At 34.6% G+C, this 19,769-nt stretch overlaps 1 protein-coding gene and 3 long non-coding RNA genes across 4 annotated transcripts; 1 reads left to right on the top strand and 3 right to left on the bottom strand.

The window, feature by feature from the left end:
* Positions 1 to 514: 514 nt before the first annotated feature.
* Positions 515 to 2,677, bottom strand: LOC9304583. Its single transcript, XM_021019562.1, is given in 1 exon segment — positions 515 to 2,677. A coding segment is annotated over 1 exon segment (675 nt). The 5' UTR covers positions 1,766 to 2,677; the 3' UTR covers positions 515 to 1,090.
* A 2,584-nt stretch (positions 2,678 to 5,261) lies between these two features.
* LOC110226785 lies at positions 5,262 to 6,898 on the top strand. Its single transcript, XR_002330703.1, has 2 exons — positions 5,262 to 6,427; positions 6,641 to 6,898. It is a non-coding gene; the product is annotated as an uncharacterized LOC110226785 (long non-coding RNA).
* A 2,071-nt stretch (positions 6,899 to 8,969) lies between these two features.
* On the bottom strand, positions 8,970 to 10,766 carry LOC9306589. Its single transcript, XR_002330200.1, has 5 exons — positions 9,846 to 10,766; positions 9,687 to 9,755; positions 9,532 to 9,615; positions 9,358 to 9,439; positions 8,970 to 9,277 (listed from the first exon to the last, which is right to left on the bottom strand). It is a non-coding gene; the product is annotated as an uncharacterized LOC9306589 (long non-coding RNA).
* A 720-nt stretch (positions 10,767 to 11,486) lies between these two features.
* On the bottom strand, positions 11,487 to 12,425 carry LOC110226071. Its single transcript, XR_002330201.1, has 2 exons — positions 12,035 to 12,425; positions 11,487 to 11,937 (listed from the first exon to the last, which is right to left on the bottom strand). It is a non-coding gene; the product is annotated as an uncharacterized LOC110226071 (long non-coding RNA).
* Between the last annotated feature and the right edge of the window lie 7,344 nt (positions 12,426 to 19,769).

Genomic DNA, 19,769 nt, shown 5'->3' with positions numbered 1-19,769 from the left:
TATGTCATAGTGTCATTCTACCATGCACATTGATCATAAATTTATTATTTATGAACCCCAGCTAAAGAACTGGTGCAAGAGGAGAAGCCATACAGATGCCTAGGCTAAGCAAATTGAAATCTAACACAGTACAATGAAACTATCTATTGAAATCTATTTTTATCTCACTTTCCTATTTTATTGTCCTAATTTTCTTATTCCAGCCATTAAGGACAACTGCAAGACATTAGTAAAGAGAGAGTGAAGATAAAGGCTGACCTTATTGATTCTTAAACCGATAATTTAAATTTGCCACCTTTTGCTCTTCCTTTCCATTCTTCAGGTCAAGCTCCAGTCCTAGAAATTGTGTGTATTCTTAGATCCATCTGATTATTCACATGCTTTTTCCCCATGCCTTGATCACGTATATATGTATCATGCACTACAACAATCGATGCAAATGATGGCATGAATACTAAAGCCAAACAACATATATATGACTATATATATATTTGACTGGGTGCCAATGCATTTGCATATGAAAAGACTTGGCCAATACAATAACCGATCCAACTGCATAGACTTTTACTGTGCATTTTGATCTAGAATTTTAATATTAGGGTCAACAAAAACAATTTAACTTGAACTTTCATGTTTGACTAACAAATCAATATATAACAAAGATTGGCAAATACTTCCAATAGATCTTTCGAAGAATGAGTACTATATCATCACCCTCTCATCCTCTTTCGTCAAACCTACATCCCACTTTTTAGATTCCACCATCTGATCCATGCGCAGAAACCTAAAAGAATATCCAGTGGCGGATCTAGGAAAATTGTTTGATGGTGTCAAACTTACAAATGAGTTGAGTTCTAATAATTACAGAGCAAGTCAACAAAGTCATTGCCAGATTGAACACAAACAACTTTCTTGTCCGGATGATCCTAAAGAAGTACTTTGATATTCTTTGAACCATTAGAGAAGTATAGTCAATAATTACTATGACTTGGAATATGTACTACGAAGAGGTTTCATGTATAATCGTGATGATTTAAACATCAAACCAATTAACCAAACGTGTGACTTTGAGTCGTTCGGGTTTCTTCAATTATTTAGCAAACCGGAAGCCAATTTCTGCTTCACCCTCTACCAACTCATCTAAAACGTTAACGCAGCCTAAATCCTTGACAGGTTTCAGGAAAAGATCCCAAGAAAAATTCTCGATTATCAAATCATCACTCATTACAAATGCAAAATTTCCATCACCATGGACAAAGACTCCATCATAATCATTACAACCTCCCAATCTGCTTGCAAATTCTTCTCCTTCGGGTTACAACGAAATCTCTTTGTTCATCAAGTTTCCACAGCTACATCTTGAAGTATCAAAAGTACTAAAAAATTCTCTGCATGATTTGCTTTGCAAAGACAATGGACACATAAAGTCGGTTGATAGTTTACACATGAAACCAAATTGGTGATTTTAGGGTTTCGGTTGAGGAATACACTTTCGATTTCAAGATTTTTTTCTTCGATTTGTGTGATTTCAGGATGTACATGCATGTTAATTTTTGTAAAGGTTGTTGAGACAACCTACGCTGACTTTTTCTCTTAATATTCCGTGATTCTCAAGCAACCTCACAATGGTTCCCAAAGGCATGGTAAGAAAACTATAAAGCAAATCAACAAAATCATTACCAGATTGAATCCAGACAACCTTTTTCTTGTCCAAATGATGTGCAAGAAGAACATTGATCATTCTATTCTCGAATATTTGATCCATTGGAGATTCTAGAAGAAAAAAAAAACTTCACAAAAGATGAGAGAAAATGAGCGCAGAATTAAAAAAATAAGCCTCACAAAAATTGAATCTTTTGAGCTTCCCTTTTGATGGATAATTAGAGTTACAAGTCTCGAGGTGTGTAACCAATAATTACTATCGTTGGGACTAGGAAGAAATCAAACGAGACTTTGTGTTTCCCCCATAAACGCTAGATCCGGTTCTAGTTTCTTCAATTATTTAGTGAACCGGTCTAAACCGGAATCGTACAGTTATTGTTTAGCGTTTAAGTATAATTAAATTAGAGCTCATGTTACCAATTCAACATGTACCTCAGTGGTTCGAAACGGTACCTTCGATGTCGAGGTAATATAAATTACCTTTTTATAAATTGTATAGTTGATGGTCGATGATGCTCTCTCTAATAAATTATCGCTGCTTATGTCAACAACAGTTTTGTAAATGTCATTGAGATCGGCGAAACGGTGAAACTACGAAAGAAGGATTTGATTTTTTTATTTATTTTCTGTTTCTTTTTATTTGTTATTGTTTTAGTTTTGAAGAAAAACTAAAATTATATCAACAATATTCATTAAGGGTATACAACCTATATATGAAGACAACTTGTCGTAATCTTCTGTGATTCTCAAGCAATCTCACAATTGTCCCCAAATGCATTGTAAGAACAATACAGAGCAAGTCAACAAAGTCATGGCAGCTTGAACCCAGACAACTTTTTTCTTGTCCAGATCGATGATCCTTAAGATGCACTTTGATTATTCTTTGAACCATTCAAGATTCTGGTCACAAAGAGCAAAAAGCTTCTGAACCTCAATGAGGCAATAACCCTAATGGATTAAAACATAAACCCTACACTGTTCACGAATAAAAGACTTACACTATTTGAGAAATATAGTCAATAATTACTATGATTTGGAATAAAACTATGCATGAAGAGGTTTCATGCATGTTTGGTTTAAATCATCACGTTCAATTAACATCAAATCAAACGTGACTTTGATTCGTTTCTGGTTTCTTCAAAATTATTTAGTGAACCCGTCTAAACCGGAATCATTCGGTTATTATCTAGCGTTTAAGTACAATTAAATTAGACCTCATGTCACCAATTCAATACGTTCCTCAGTGGTTCGAATTGGTACTTATGTCGGCTCTTCCTTGAGGTAATGTAAATTTCCTTTCTTTTGATTAATTTTCAAAAGTATGACATAAAAAAACATAAGACCGATGATTTCTCAGCCAAAATTCTAAAACGGGATTCTCTAGGTCGGTTGATAGTTTACACATGAAACCAAATTGGTGATTTTAGGGTTTCGGTTGAGGAATACACTTTCGATTTCAAGATTTTTTTCTTCGATTTGTGTGATTTCAGGATGTACATGCATGTTAATTTCTAAAAATGGTTGTTGAGACAACCTACGCTGACTTTTTCTCTTAATATTCCGTGATTCTCAAGCAACCTCACAATGGTTCCCAAAGGCATGGTAAGAAAACTATAAAGCAAATCAACAAAATCATTACCAGATTGAATCCAGACAACCTTTTTCTTGTCCAAATGATGTGCAAGAAGAACATTGATCATTCTATTCTCGAATATTTGATCCATTGGAGATTCTAGAAGAAAAAAAAAACTTCACAAAAGATGAGAGAAAATGAGCGCAGAATTAAAAAAATAAGCCTCACAAAAATTGAATCTTTTGAGCTTCCCTTTTGATGGATAATTAGAGTTACAAGTCTCGAGGTGTGTAACCAATAATTACTATCGTTGGGACTAGGAAGAAATCAAACGAGACTTTGTGTTTCCCCCATAAACGCTAGATCCGGTTCTAGTTTCTTCAATTATTTAGTGAACCGGTCTAAACCGGAATCGTACAGTTATTGTTTAGCGTTTAAGTATAATTAAATTAGAGCTCATGTTACCAATTCAACATGTACCTCAGTGGTTCGAAACGGTACCTTCGATGTCGAGGTAATATAAATTACCTTTTTATAAATTGTATAGTTGATGGTCGATGATGCTCTCTCTAATAAATTATCGCTGCTTATGTCAACAACAGTTTTGTAAATGTCATTGAGATCGGCGAAACGGTGAAACTACGAAAGAAGGATTTGATTTTTTTATTTATTTTCTGTTTCTTTTTATTTGTTATTGTTTTAGTTTTGAAGAAAAACTAAAATTATATCAACAATATTCATTAAGGGTATACAACCTATATATGAAGACAACTTGTCGTAATCTTCTGTGATTCTCAAGCAATCTCACAATTGTCCCCAAATGCATTGTAAGAACAATACAGAGCAAGTCAACAAAGTCATGGCAGCTTGAACCCAGACAACTTTTTTCTTGTCCAGATCGATGATCCTTAAGATGCACTTTGATTATTCTTTGAACCATTCAAGATTCTGGTCACAAAGAGCAAAAAGCTTCTGAACCTCAATGAGGCAATAACCCTAATGGATTAAAACATAAACCCTACACTGTTCACGAATAAAAGACTTACACTATTTGAGAAATATAGTCAATAATTACTATGATTTGGAATAAAACTATGCATGAAGAGGTTTCATGCATGTTTGGTTTAAATCATCACGTTCAATTAACATCAAATCAAACGTGACTTTGATTCGTTTCTGGTTTCTTCAAAATTATTTAGTGAACCCGTCTAAACCGGAATCATTCGGTTATTATCTAGCGTTTAAGTACAATTAAATTAGACCTCATGTCACCAATTCAATACGTTCCTCAGTGGTTCGAATTGGTACTTATGTCGGCTCTTCCTTGAGGTAATGTAAATTTCCTTTCTTTTGATTAATTTTCAAAAGTATGACATAAAAAAACATAAGACCGATGATTTCTCAGCCAAAATTCTAAAACGGGATTCTCTAGGTCGGTTGATAGTTTACACATGAAACCAAATTGGTGATTTTAGGGTTTCGGTTGAGGAATACACTTTCGATTTCAAGATTTTTTTCTTCGATTTGTGTGATTTCAGGATGTACATGCATGTTAATTTCTAAAAATGGTTGTTGAGACAACCTACGCTGACTTTTTCTCTTAATATTCCGTGATTCTCATTTTGAAAGGTGAACTAGGGGTCAGATCTTCAGTTTCCATCAGATTGTTGGCTTAAAAATCATTACCAGATTGAATCCAGACAACCTTTTTCTTGTCCAAATGATGTGCAAGAAGAACATTGATCATTCTATTCTCGAATATTTGATCCATTGGAGATTCTAGAAGAAAAAAAAAACTTCACAAAAGATGAGTTAACTTCTTATAGTTCGTCTCTTAGTTTCACCTTGTGGATGAACGAAGATAAACCTGCAGATTTGTTTCTCTGCTCTCATCACAAGTCATTTGATATTAACTTCATTACACTCATGAATACAATTTTTTTTTAATGAACTTATGTTGTTCGACATAATGCCTCAATGAGAATTCTTTTTCTGATTATAGTTGTTTTATGAATTAAACTATTCGTTTATGAGAAGAAAGCTAAAGCGATGCTAAAGATAGAAAATTTGAGGGTCTTGAAACATATTTTAAAGGCCTACGAAGAAAGGAGTGAAGGTGGCTGCCAAGAAAAAGATGGTATGACCTTGATCTGTTTTTTTTCTAATTTGTAGTAAGTTTTCGAACATTCAATTATTGTGTGTTTCTATTTTAAATGTTGAGTTTCTTTTTCCTGTGCCTTGCTTGATTTTGATGCAAACTTGATATTTCGATTAACACTTTTTTGGATGTGAAAGAGTTCGATAAGAGAGCAAGTTTTGGCTTCGTTGTTGCCGAATTCAACAAGGACTTGTCATTTTTCAGTCTCTCGAGAAGCTAATTTAAATGCAACTATGTCCTTTGACAAGTTTATGCTCTAACTAGCTAGTGTGCAGTTTTTTTTTAGGTACAGAGTGCAAAAATATATTTCTTTTCTTGACCAACCATAATATTTACTTTGCAGGAGCTACGAGCAGAGTCTGTGATTTATATATTACTTTCTAAGTTTGAGTTTAAGTTTCCTAAAGGTCTCTGTTTTGTTTATTTATGTTTTTTTGCTACATACAAAATGAGAAGGAAGGTGTTTAGGAGAAGGAACTTGCATGTGGTTGCAGGAGCTTAAGTGGTAAGACGTTTCTTCAAGTTTTAAACTCCCTATTAGCTTAATTCTAAGGCTATCATGATTATGTCCAAGCTAACCAAGTACGTAGTATACATATGTGTATGTTTGGTAGATGTATTCCCATGTGTCTATTTCTTTTTTCATCTTAGTGAAAAAGAGTTCTAAGATGGTTTCTTTTGTCCCCTTGTTCTTATGTCATTTACTTGAAACCTCTTTATTTTACTAGCTTATGGTTCGTGTTTCAGTTGTATTGTCTTAATCATGACGTGACTCAACAGTTTTTCATGAAGTGTCTTCACTCAAAATCTTTTGTTTCATGTAGCCGATCGACGAGAGGGCTAATAGAAACAATTGATGAGGAGGCGAAATAGATAGAGGGGAAGAAATTGAAGAGATTGAAGTATTTGTTTTCGTGCATTTTTGTATGTCTAATGTGTATTGACTTGGTCTTGTTCAATTAACAGTTAATAGGCACTATGGCGAGACAAACATGAATGTTCATAGTAGCAGATCTCACACCATCTTCAGAATGGTATGGTTCATAAGCTATCAACAGAACCTTCTACATTATAAAGTTTTTAATCTGATACAATCTCTATGGTGTGATAGGTAATTGAGAGTAGGGGAAAAGATAATAGTTTTTCAGATGCTATCCGCGTCTCAGTCTTTTGTTTAACTTATTTATATGCTACTTTTTCTTGGTAAGGTTTTATGTAGACTTACCTTAAGCGTTATTCTTTTCAAGGGTGGAGGCAGGTCTTCTGCTAGAGAGACCATTGGAAGAGTTGCTCCTGAGCTTTGGCAAGAAAATTTTGAAGCAATTTCCAGGATTTGAGGTGTGTTTACTTTCAGTCCATGAACGTTGTTGATTGTATTGGTTTCGTTTGCTTTGTTTTATTGTAAAACAGGTTAAGAGAGAGGATGGTTTCAAAGACTTGTTTTCGTCATGTGATAAGAATGTTGTGAGGCTTAGTTACGAGATAACACATTCCACGGGTATAAAGAAGCTAGTTTAAGAAGATGGTGATTTTGAAGGCTTTAAGAAGTTTTTTATTTTCTCCTTATGATTATAGTTTTAGTTTGTTTAAGACTAGGCAGCATTTTAGTAATTAGTATAAGACTTAGTATGATGTTATGTATTATGACTTGTTTGGTTAATGTAATCTTACTTGTTGATGATTTATAAAATATAAAAATTATATATATATATATATATATATATATATATATATGTCCAATTAAGTAAATTTTACAAAATTGGGTTCCAATATAAAATTTATTTTATAAATCAAATTAAATTTATTTAGCGAAAAAAAAATCTACGACATTATATAAAATAGCACTAAACGTGGGTTACAATAAAGTATATTATAGCACTTGACTAGCGCAATAATATGAAAATGCTATCGTATGTGAGGGTTTACCATAACTTGCCGAAAATGCTATCGTATGTGAGGGGTCTATAATAACTGGGGCAGAAACAACGTTTATGAAAACGCTATGAATGACGTATTATAGCACTTCTGTCGTTAGGCCTGGGCAAAAAACCCGGACCCGATACCCGAACCGATACCCGGACCGAAAAAATCGGGTTGGGGTGGGTTAGGGTATTAGAAAATTACCTCACTGGGTAGAGTATTGGATTACCAGTGGGTATCGGATCGGGTCGGGGATTACCCGTTACCCATTTAGGGTACCCACAAACCCGAAGAATACACATGTTTATATATGTATATAGATAATTAGATATATAGTCTTATATAGTTATATACTTATATGTATGTCCTAGGTTTTAGGTTTTGTGACTTTTGACGTTTGAGTTTATATATGTATATAGATAATTAAATATATAGTCTTATATAGTTATATACTTATATATATATGCAATACACATATGTTTATATATGTATATAGATAATTAGAATCTACTCTTAACACTTAAGAGTGAAATAGTCATCTTTGTTATTTTGGATTGGATTTAGTATTTAAATGTCATGTTTGATGTTCTATTCTCTTTGTTTGATCATTTGAGTATGTAAAGTGATTTTAAACTTCGGGTATTACCCAGACCGACCCGAACCCGATAATACCCGAACCGGACCGGAACCGAAACCATAGGAATACACGAATGGACCATAAATTCATTACCCATTCAACCCGAACCCGAACGGGTTTTACCCGAACCTGAACGGGTTACCCATATGCCCAGGCCTATATGTCGTGTTAAGAATGTGGATATTTTTTGTAGTGCATGTTAATTTCTAACAAACTGAAACCAAATAACAAAAACACATAAGATAGATGAAAGGCTAGAGAGACAAGTTTTACAAAAGCTAAGAATTCTTTTGCCAATAGAAATTTTGAGTTTATTCTTCTAGCTTCTTTGACAGCAATTCCGAGAGACCATTGGTTAATGCAGAGGATGACACAACGTAAGCTTTCACACTACAAGAAAAACTTACATTCTTAGCGCGGAAAAAATGCTATCATAGGTAATACATAGCGAAATAACAACTGCTATGATTGCGGTAGCTATGGTAGATACCCCACCTACAATAGCATTAATTTTGTCTGCTATAGTATGTTCATCTACAATAGCACTTTTTTAATGTCTTTATTTATTGTTTCATAGCAATAATCGAATGCCATTACTACCTTTAATAGCATTTATTTGTTGTTATTGGTTAGGTATATATTAAATATAATAATCCTTTTATATTATATATTTTGGTCAATTTTGTTTTTTTTTACGCTATTTTTTCGGAAAATATTAATGTTAACAATTATATAAACTTAAACAAAATATGTTTATATAATTGTTAACATTACAAACCAACAAAAGAGTTAGATCAAAGTTTTACAAAAAAAATGGAAATAAAATTAAAATGCTCATAATTCTGTCGAGCTTCCATATATTGCTCCTGCCTAAACGAGATATCGTGGTTCCCCGCCATCATCAGCTCGTGATTTGTCATTTCATCACAGTAACAAAATATTGGCCAAAGGACTTGCTCAATGAATCCCATCATTGGCATCAAACATACTTGACCTATTACAACAAAATCGAAATCAACCACAAAGCCAAAACTCAGGATATTCATATCACTTTGAAGAAAAAGAAGAGATACAACATCTTCATCTGTATACCTGAGAATTCCTTTTAGAGGTCCTGCTGAGGCAAACCTATTAGAGGTTTTGCATCAAATATATGTGCATAGTTATTCATCAATGTCCCAGCCTGAATCTACCTGCAAACACAAATGTTCACAGTCAAAAATCACAAGAGGTAAAGGAACAAACCATTCTCATGTTGTTGGTAGCTCGCTTGAAGTTTCCTCTTAGCAAACTGGAACTTTGCGTCTGCATCAAGAGCTTTGAGTTTCTGCCATGAACAAAGAAGGATTAAAACCGTTACTTCCCTGCTCAAGAATACGACTAAAACTCTTTGATTCCCACACTCACTTCTTGTTAAGGTCCTGGAGCTTTTCACTTCTTGCGTCTGCATCAAAAGCTTTGAGTTTCTGCTACCAACTCCTTCCATTCACTGCATATACACATGAAAACCTTAATGGCACATTTAAAAGAGTAAAGAAATTGCCAAATTTCGTGTTCTTTAACGAAAGATAAAACTCATACAGGATAATAGTCTTTGCGAGTTGGCGAATCTTATCAAAACCCATGTTTCCTCAAACCATTAACAGCCTTTCCGATTTCAGTACTCTGAAAGAAGAATCTCAAAACCTTAAGATCAACAACAACAAACTTCATACACTAATCCACTAGAGACCGACCTTAAGAATATCCAAATTCAAAGACATCAATTGAAGCTTTCTCAAGGATTCGAGCAACACCGAGATTGGCTGCAAACACAAGAACAAGAAACAATCAGAATCAAGCTTCACATCAATGGAATCAACAAAGATTTTTGATTGCGATTTTAGATCAAAAACCTCATCTATAATCTATTAGCTTTGCTCTCTTTACTACCACCAGCTTCTTCATAATCTTCATCAACATCAACCCTCGTAACACCATCATCACCGGCGACTCCACATCCCAAATTAGCCTCTCCCTCTTCGTCGTCCCCAGGAATCGTAAGCTCGAGATGGTCGCATCTGATGCATCGATTCACTCTACAAGAGAAAAGAAGCTCAGAGATTTTTTCCCTTCTCGATTTAAATCTCTTAGGATAACCTGTAGCAAAAACAAGACGAAATAAAGAAGTAAAATTAGGGTTTATGACAAAATCGAAGGAAAGGGGGAAAAAGAGAGAGGGAGACTGAGAGGGATAAAGCGGCGGTCGAGAGAGAGAGATTGAAGTCGTCGACGAAGTATCTGGCACCATCTTCAACTTCGGATCTTTCGGCTCCTCTTCAACCACCTCAACCACCAGCCCCGTGAAACGTCCATCGCCGGAATCGAAGGAAGCCGACGAGCCTAGACGCAAGAAACTGTTTCTTCAACGATCTGAGGAAGAAGACGCGAATCTCATCGGATATTCGAAGATTCCGCTTCCAGTGGTGGAATTCAATCCGACGAGAATCCGATCTTCTCGCTCCAATGCAATTCCTGAAGCTGAGCTTGTGAATCCAGAAAGCTCTGCAGCCAATAAGGTGAATTGAAATTAGGGTTTGGAGATGGAGACTTGGAGAATAGAAGAGATAGTGGATTTTTTCCCTAAGTGTTAAGAGGGAAAATGAACCGCTTGTTTTTCACTTAAGCGGGCACTTAAAAGATAGGCGTGAAACCAAAAAAAAAATTTCGGCATAGCATTTATAAAATGCTATAATAAAGTATTCCAATCCGACGTAGTCTTTTTCATAGCAAAATCGAAAATCGTGCTATGCTTAAGTGCTATCAATGTAATCTTTTTTTGTAGTGTCAATAAATTGATAGCTTGTATTTAGAGAGACATTGAGTTAGCCCTATCGTGTAGTAACTTATGGGACAAGAAAAGGACTTAATATTAATTATGCATACCTCTGTTCTACTGATAGTAATCTCTTTGATGTTGACTTCATCGAAACTAATCTTCAGTTCTTTAGCTCCCTCATTGTAAGATTTGGATTCAGTGGAGTGATTTTCAGATCATCTGACACAAGAAACTTCTTGTTACTCTTCACAAACCCACCACTACTTTTTGACACGCCACTTATCTCAGTTTTTGGATCCATTGGTCTTAGTTTGTTGAGCGTATCCTCGCAACCTCCCACAAAACCATGATCTTCTCAATAAGAAATTGAACGGTAGAAACACAGGCGGATTTTGGACCGTGATGCCAAGAAGTTTTTTTCTACAATTGTAATACCAAGGAACGGATATCTCACCGCAGCTTAAGCCTTTGCGGCTTCTGAACAAGTTACCAGTACATCCCAGTCCATCATCATCATCACTACCAGAGATCTCACATATATACATCCCAGTCCATCATCATCATCACTCTTTACTATGACTGTTTACTTTTGTTATAGTAAAACCGACACTAGCGTTTTTCTTCTGCTACTGATTTTTCTAGCTTTCTCCTAGACATTTTATATTTCTCATATAAATTTTCAGAAAATAATACGAAGTACAAACAACGAACTTGTATATTACTTGTAAAATATGTTCATTACCACACATAACACACTTGCAAACACAAACTAATGTCCCAAAGTCAAAGAAGTTAAGAGAAGAAAAAAAAAACTAAGAAGAGGGTAAAAATTTCTAGAAAAGCAGTTGAAAGGGAAGAACAAAAAGACCAATATCAGAGTAAATCAGTTTATCATTAGGCCAAGCCACAGTAGTGGCTACTGGCTACTGCATCGGAAATGAATTCAACTTCTGAATTTGGTCTCCACACTCTTGCGCCATCAATCTTTGAAATCTCTACCCAAACGTTGGTAGCATTAAAGGAATGTGATGGACTTTAGTAGCTGGATCAGTTGAAAAAACTCTTCCTTCTCCAACTCTTGCTCCAGAATTATCACAGTCTAAGAAGATGCACTTCCACTTTCCACCTTTGCTACCGCTGGTACCAGGGGCGGTTTTGTTACCAAGACTCTAGCAGTCAATGAAAAAAATAAACCAAATCAATAATATACATGAAGAAAATGTTAAACATGTGATATGTTAAAATTATTCTAAGAAGAAATTGCACCTCGCCCAAAGCATCTCCGCTAACTTCCTGAGAGAGCCTCTTGTCGAAAAACGCACGGCTGCATCAAACAAACGAAAATGAAACCCAATAACGAATAGATGAGCAACTCCTAAAACTACAACGAATCACAAATAAAAGGAAGATAATGCGATATAAAGAAAAGATCGATGTTGAACTGATGAGAAGAGAAAGATGGATCGGAGCTGCTAAAAGGCTGACAAAAACGGCTGCACTATATGAAACTTTCAAGATTTTGATGTACTTAAAACACTAATATAATTTGGATGCCTAAAGCCCTTGCTTGTTGGGTTTTATAATGTCGGCGCGGCTTAGCTTTAGGGGTTTTCCTAGAAATAGGCATGACCATGGTTACGATTATTACGGTTATGATTGATTAACCACTGGTTACGGTTAAAATTTTTTTTAACCGTAACCTTAACCACTATACATATTGTTATAGTTAAATACGGTTACGGTTAAATACGGTTACAATTATTAAATGATTACGTTACGGTTAATATCGGAATCGAAATCTTACGAGTTACCTAACCTTTAATACTACTTCTAATAAGATGAAAAGTATGTTATAAACCAATTTTTTTTCATTTCGAGCAATATAGCATTCGACATATTTTTCTAAGGTAGATTGTTTCATATGCAATATCATTTATTTTTTTTGAATATCTTTATCTAAACATTCGATATTTAAAGTTACAATTATATTTTTTAGGTTTTAACTATGCTATTAATAGTGCGGTTATTATATGTAATTATATATATATATATATATATATATATATATAAGGTTTTAACTATTCGGTTAATAGTGCGGTTAACCGTACGGTTTTGATACGTTTACGGTTAATTAACGGTTACAGTTAGTATATTTTTTAACCGTAACTAATCTATTTTTACGGTTTAACGGTTACGGTTTTCAACCGTTTTATACGACTACGGTCCGGTTACAGTTGAGAAACGGTCAGGTTACGGTCCGAAATACGGTTACGGTTAGCTTTTGGTCATGCATAGTTCGAAAGATGAATGAGGTAACTTATAGGAGAAGCAATAAACAGGTAGGTGTAAATGAACTGGGCCTATATTTTAAGGGCTCTTAATTAAATCTATGAGACAATAATTTTATCATGATAGGCCTTTATTGTTAATTCGTGGGTCGGTTAGAATTTCTGTGAACTTACAAAATGACATCGGTTTGATTTTAAAAAATTAATGTGGATTTGGGAATCAAACCTGAGATTTTTATTGATTATACATAGATTTTTTTTTTCCTCTAGATTTATTATTTATTGCAAATTATGAGAACTGTTACATAGACGATTTTACAACTGACAATTCCTTCCGACTCTTATTAGATCCACGACAGACGTCAGCTCTTTCACCTCCTTCTTCATGCTTACCTCCTTCACCTCCTTCTTCATGTTCTTGATGGACATTTCCCTCTCTGCGTAGAATCCTGGCAAACGGCTATAATTGTAAATCGTTGGAAATCTCATGCACACTTACCTCCAATAATCTGTAAATATATTAATAAATCGCAGTATCTGGGACTCGAACCCCAAACCTCTGGGTGTAGAAGCATTAATTAACCCTTGATCAAGCAATGGACCAAGGAGACTTCCACGATTATACATAGATTTACATATGTTTTTTTCAATGCCCAAATTAAAGCAATTCACTGATTTTAGATGATTTTTACTTTTTAATGTAAAACCAATTTAAATTTGGGTCTACTCATATTTCATTTTGGACACAAACATCATACAAAAGTAAATATTAAATTTTAAGAGATTATGTATATAGTGTATTAAGTAAATTTAGGATTTTTTTCCTTTTTGTTACAAAAATTAGGATTTGTTTCCTTTTTGTTACAGAATTTAGGATTTCTTTCCTGTTTATACGTAAAGTGTCTATGTTGACTACTTGGCTTGGAAGTTAGTGAAAAGAAGTGAATGACAAAATTTAACGCTTATCACAATTGGAAAATATAATTACAATTTTATCTTTTTTAAAGAAGACAAAATGTAACGCTTATAACAAACAGACATTTAGTTACAGTTTTAATTAGATGGCATAAACAAGACAAAGTTGGAAGATTATAAAAAATATATACTTAATTACACTTTTTATAAAACGGCTAATGCATTTGTTATTAGCTGGCATAAACAAGTTTATTTATTGGTGTTTTTTTCTTAGTGAGCTTTATTAGTTAGAACTTAGAAGTGAAAACAAAATTTAAATTTTGATAAATACATATATTTTAAAAATTATTCTCACTCTAAAGAACGGTTCATTTTTGTTGACAAAAAAAAAAAAGAACGGTTCATTTTTGTTGGTCAACAAAATGACTAATTCCTATTACAATTTGTTAACTGCAATGGAAGTGTAAAATATACAGACCGGTAATAAAGTAAAAATCATCTAAAATCAGTGAATTACATATGTTTTTTTTAATGCCCAAATTAAAGCAATTCACTGATTTTTAAGTTCTAATATCATAAACTTAAAAATCCAAATTTAGCTATTTTCCAATTTGGATTTTTAAGTTTATGATATTAGAACTACAATTCATTTATATAAAGAGACTCTTAAGAAAATATGTCATATTTTATACTCAAGTTAACAGAATAGTTTACATTTTCAAAAAATAAATTAAACCGTAAGTACTTAACCCTAACCTAAAATCGTAAACAAATCCTAAGAAAAAATAATAATTTAATTTAAACTCTAAAATCTTATCCCAATTTAACAAAATGATTTATTTCCTCAATATCAAAAGATTTGGCCTTTTCTACAATTTATACTTTTTTAGTTTTTTTTTTTTTTATCGTTCTTTATATAACTACATCGTATACGATATAGACAACAACTAAAAAAAATCTTCGTTTTCTCCGCCAAAGCTTGTATTGAAAAGTTCTTTCATCGGTGTATTAAGGGTTGTCACAGTGCTTGAAAGAATATCGAGATGGCGTATTAATCGAGAGCAAAACATATTCTACAAATTTTTGTTTGTGACGACTCTTGAATAGGAATATTGCATTACCGTCGCAAAAGAGAGAGTTTCCGAGATTTGGTTTGACGGTAAACATAGCCGAGGTCAACCGAAATAGTCCGATGATTACTATCTTATATCTTCGTACTGTATATGATGGGTAACATCGATGTCATACACTAAAGGTTAGTTTTACCTGTTGATTTTTTCTATTGTAACTGGCTTATTTCTAATCGGTGTATGAACTATTATATAGGCTTTTAAATTAGATAAATCAATCAAGCTAACAAATTGTAAATTAATTTAAACATTTTAGATATTTTATATTCAATACTTTGGAAAATAATTGCTCCAAAATAATCACCAGAAAAATGATGCAACTTATCAATCAACTTAGATTTTATTATATTTTTTGTCTTTTAAAATCAGTGTATTGTAGTTTTGGCAAAATTGTTTTTTTTTTGCCTTCTATCAGAAAAAAGATGGAGTCTTAAGTTTTACATATCAAAAGAAAGTGTTATTCTTCTTTTCTTTAAGTTGCCAATACTTTTCTATTATTGCATATAAGCTTTAAATATATATTAAGTCTGGACGCATAGTGGATATTCAAAATTTATAAGCTATTCGTGATCGGTTCTGTACGGATAATGACTTTCTGATCTATATCCACTATGCCGTTTATTGGATATCTGATGTCCGCATATCCGTTAAAATTCGGATATTCGGTCGTAAATTTGATCACTCCAAATATTATATATATATATATATATATATATATATATATATATATATATTTATGTTTTACTGAAACTTGGTTCTTCTCAAATTAGACCTGGATTTACCTATGTTGAAAAAGTACATAGTGGCACGTAAGTTGTGAAGCGTTATTTTGCTCAGGCTAGACTAGGTTTATGAAACTTTTTTTTTTTTTTTGAATAACCGCGGGTCTCCCAAAGGCTTTCTAGGCCCAAGGACTAATCCCACGAGGCTGGCAATTCCCCTATGTAAACCTGCCAGTGGCCTTGCCTCGAACCCTGGTGGCGGAAGTCACAGCTGTGACCCCTTTACCACTAGGCCACAAGGCCCGGTTGAAACTATTTTCTCTCGAGATTATTTCAATCTCAGACGTTGATCTTTGGTTTAATGTTGGTTTTAAGGCCACCATGAAGTCCACAATCCAGGGACTTCAAGAAGGTCCACGAGTGTCGGCATCAATGTTCAAGAAGTTTTTGATGTTTTTCTCAGCTAGGATATGCTCTAGAAACTTGGGGGAAAAAAATAAAAAGAATGTTAATAAACCTCCCTTATGTTATAACACCCCGACCACCCCTACCAGTGAGCACCCACGTCCTCTCTCGGGCCGTAGGCTCCACGCTTGTCCGACGATCGGTTCGCTACGTCCGAGAGGCTTTAAAGACTTGTTTACCGACCTTACAAATCACCACATGATCTTTCCCCGTGTTTTACCCTCACTCACACGGTTCCAACAATCGCTTCCTGGAAAGTCACCCATTTTGAAATTGCTTCAGCCCAAGCACTCTTAACTGTGGAGTTCTCTCAGGACAGTTGATCGAAAAGATAAGTACACTTTGGTGACATAGGTAGTCAAATCAAATCTTTTAAACCTCTACACATACACCACGATATTCCTGAAACCATGGTGTTACAATTCACCCACACTAACAAATCGCAACGTCCTCATTGCACAGCAAGATCGTCACCCCCGACGGTGTGAGTCTTCTTGACTCCACACTCGCCATGGTTCGGCACTGATACCACTTGTAACGCCCCGACCGCCCCTACTAATGAGCACCCACATCCTCTCTCGAGCCCGTAGGCCCCATGCCTTTCTGACGGTCGATTCGCTAAGTCCGGGAGGCTTTAAAGATTTGTTTACCGACACTACAAATCACCACATTATCTTTCCCCGTGTTTTGGCCTCACTCACACGGTTTCGACAATCACTTCCCGGAAGGTCACCCATCCTGAAATTGCTCCAGCCCAAGCACGCTTAACTGTGGAATTCTCTCAGGACAGTTGACCAAATAGATAGGTGCACTTTGGTGACATAGGTAGCCAAATCAATTCTTTTAAACCTCTACGCATGCACCACCATATTCTTGAAATCGGGATGTTACATATGTTTTCTTAGTAATAGTATCCTAGCGAGTAAAACAGTTTGTGGCGTCTTGATACAAACAACAATCTTAAGAACGTTATTGTTTGTATAAAAAGACGTCACATAAAGTTTTATATATTATAAACTCGATAGACATACCCTAGAAAAAATAAATTGTGCGCAGAAATCGAAAGGCTGGAAAAAGAGGCAAATGAACAAGAGGCTGCAGACTACTCTCAACTGAAGCTAAATGAAGAGCATCGCTGAAGTCAACCGACTTAAGGTGGCAGCTGGTGAGGGAATGACAAACCCCAGCCAGTTTGAGGGTTCATTGATGCAGCCATTAGACCCAAACATGTTCCAGCAGCAACTCAACATCAATGAGTTTAATCAACAACAACCATTGGACCCAAACATGTTCCAGCAGCAATGCAACATCAATGAGTTCAATCAACAGTAGTCATTGGACCCAAACATGTTCCAACAACAACTTAACATCAATGAGTTCAACCAAGAGCACCCAAACCAAGATTTTTATGGACAACCCTAAGAAAGTCGAGGTGGATTTCGCAATCCTATTGGTTCAAGGATTGAAGATTTATTCAAGTTGTTTTAGTTTATGTTTAAAAGGTCAGGTTGAGAGAGTGACAAATTGTTCTTCTTAGATAGATATAGGATTGTAACCATGAGAGGATTCACACAATTGTAACCTTTTGTTTTTTTCAATAAAGCTTTGTTCTTTTCTATTGAGATTTTTTTATATTTTATCCAATTTGTTAAATTTTATTGAAAAACAAGATGAAAATAATCTTCTCGGATGTTCATTTTTCCGACCAGTAGATGACTGCTTTGAACAACGCTTAAAATAATCATCTTTACTTTTAGTTCCTCCTTGAACTAAAGGGCAACGAAAGAAGGAGGAACTAAAAGAAAAGACGACTCTTTGGAGCGTTGACCAAAGCAATTATCCACTAGTCGGAAAAAGGAACATCTGAGAAGACTACTTTCATGTTTTTCTATGAAATTGAACAAATTGGATAAAATATAAATAAATCTCAATAAAAAAGGACAAAATTTTATTGAAAAAAAAAAACAAAAAGGTCACAATTGTCTGAACCCTCTCACAGATACAATCATATATCTATCTAAGCGGAACACTTAGATAGAATTGTCATTCTCTCAACTTGACCTTTTAAACACAAACTGAAACAACTTGAATAAATCTTCAAATCCTTGAACAAATAGGATTGCCAAATCCACCTCAACTTCCTTAGGTTTGTCCATAAAAATCTTGGTTTGGCTGCTGCTGGTTGAATTCATTGATGTTAAGTTGTTGTTGGAACATGTTTGGGTCCAATGGTTGTTGCTAATTGAACTCATTGATGTTGCATTGCTGCTACAACATGTTTGGGTCCAATGGTTGTTGCAAATTGAACTCATTGCTGTTGAGTTGCTGCTGGAACATGTTTGGGTCTAATGGCTGCAACATTGAACCCTCGAACTGGCTGGGGTTTGCCATTCCCTCACCAGTTGCCACCTTAAGTCGGTTGACTTCAGCGATGAGCTCTTCACTTAGCTTCAGTTGAGAGTAGTCTACACCCTCTCGTTCCTTTGCCTCCTTTTCCAACTTTTCGATTTATGCAGACAAATGATTTTTCTAGTGTATGTTCATCAGGTTTCTTGTGTATTTTGCTAGTAGTTATTGAATCGTTGGTTTCTTTGCGAAGGTTTGATATGAGCTATATTATCTTTTCTTCTTCTCTCACTGAAGCAAATATTTTAAAATTGAATTAATGTAGTGGACAATGAACCGATGGACGAACTTTCTTCCTAGACTACGGTTGTAAGTGAGGTAAAAGGCATTGTGCTTTGAGTGATACGTGAGCCATGGTCAATTCACCACCACCACCTTGACTTTTGCTTGTTATGACACAGTTAGGGTTTTACAGGAGTGGTCCTTATACTTCTGTCTAATTAGCTCTCCTGCAAGCCACTTACACCCAAACAACCTAGCATATACAAATCTCATATCAATAACCCTAACAATTAAGATTTGTTCAAGAGATGTTCTATAACTCTCCTCTAACAAACTCACTACGTTAGAGCATCTTTATCGGTAGACACTCTAAACGTGTCTCAAAATATTATATTTTAATAACTATGATATAATTTTATTATTTATTTAAATAATTATTCAGAAAGTAACTATTTAACCTGTTAAAATATGACATGTGTAAAGCAGAGTTTCTCTGCAGAGACATGTTTCTCACCATCTCTCTTCCTTTATGATTATTTTTTGTTTTTTAATTAGTAAAAACTCATGTGAGACACTCCCAATGGAGATGCTCTTAGATGTCACAACCTACAATAAAGTCCCTTCCATCTCTATTTAAAGACTCTCTCTTCACATAGATTATTATATTTAATAGAGCTAACTTTTAATGGAGAAGAAGCTATGCGGTTTTGTGTGACTCAAGTAAGGATGTTAACTTGGGCATTAAACCCCATTTAATAAATGAGTATATATAAGAAAAATTAACCTATTTAAACCCATTTAAACCCATTGAAGGAAAACATTAAATGGGTTACTCCAATTAAACTCATTTATT

The sequence above is a fragment of the Arabidopsis lyrata genome (assembly GCF_000004255.2).
Source record: "Arabidopsis lyrata subsp. lyrata unplaced genomic scaffold ARALYscaffold_7, whole genome shotgun sequence".
NCBI lineage: Eukaryota > Viridiplantae > Streptophyta > Magnoliopsida > Brassicales > Brassicaceae > Arabidopsis > Arabidopsis lyrata.
This window is presented reverse-complemented; position numbering and strand designations above follow the sequence as displayed.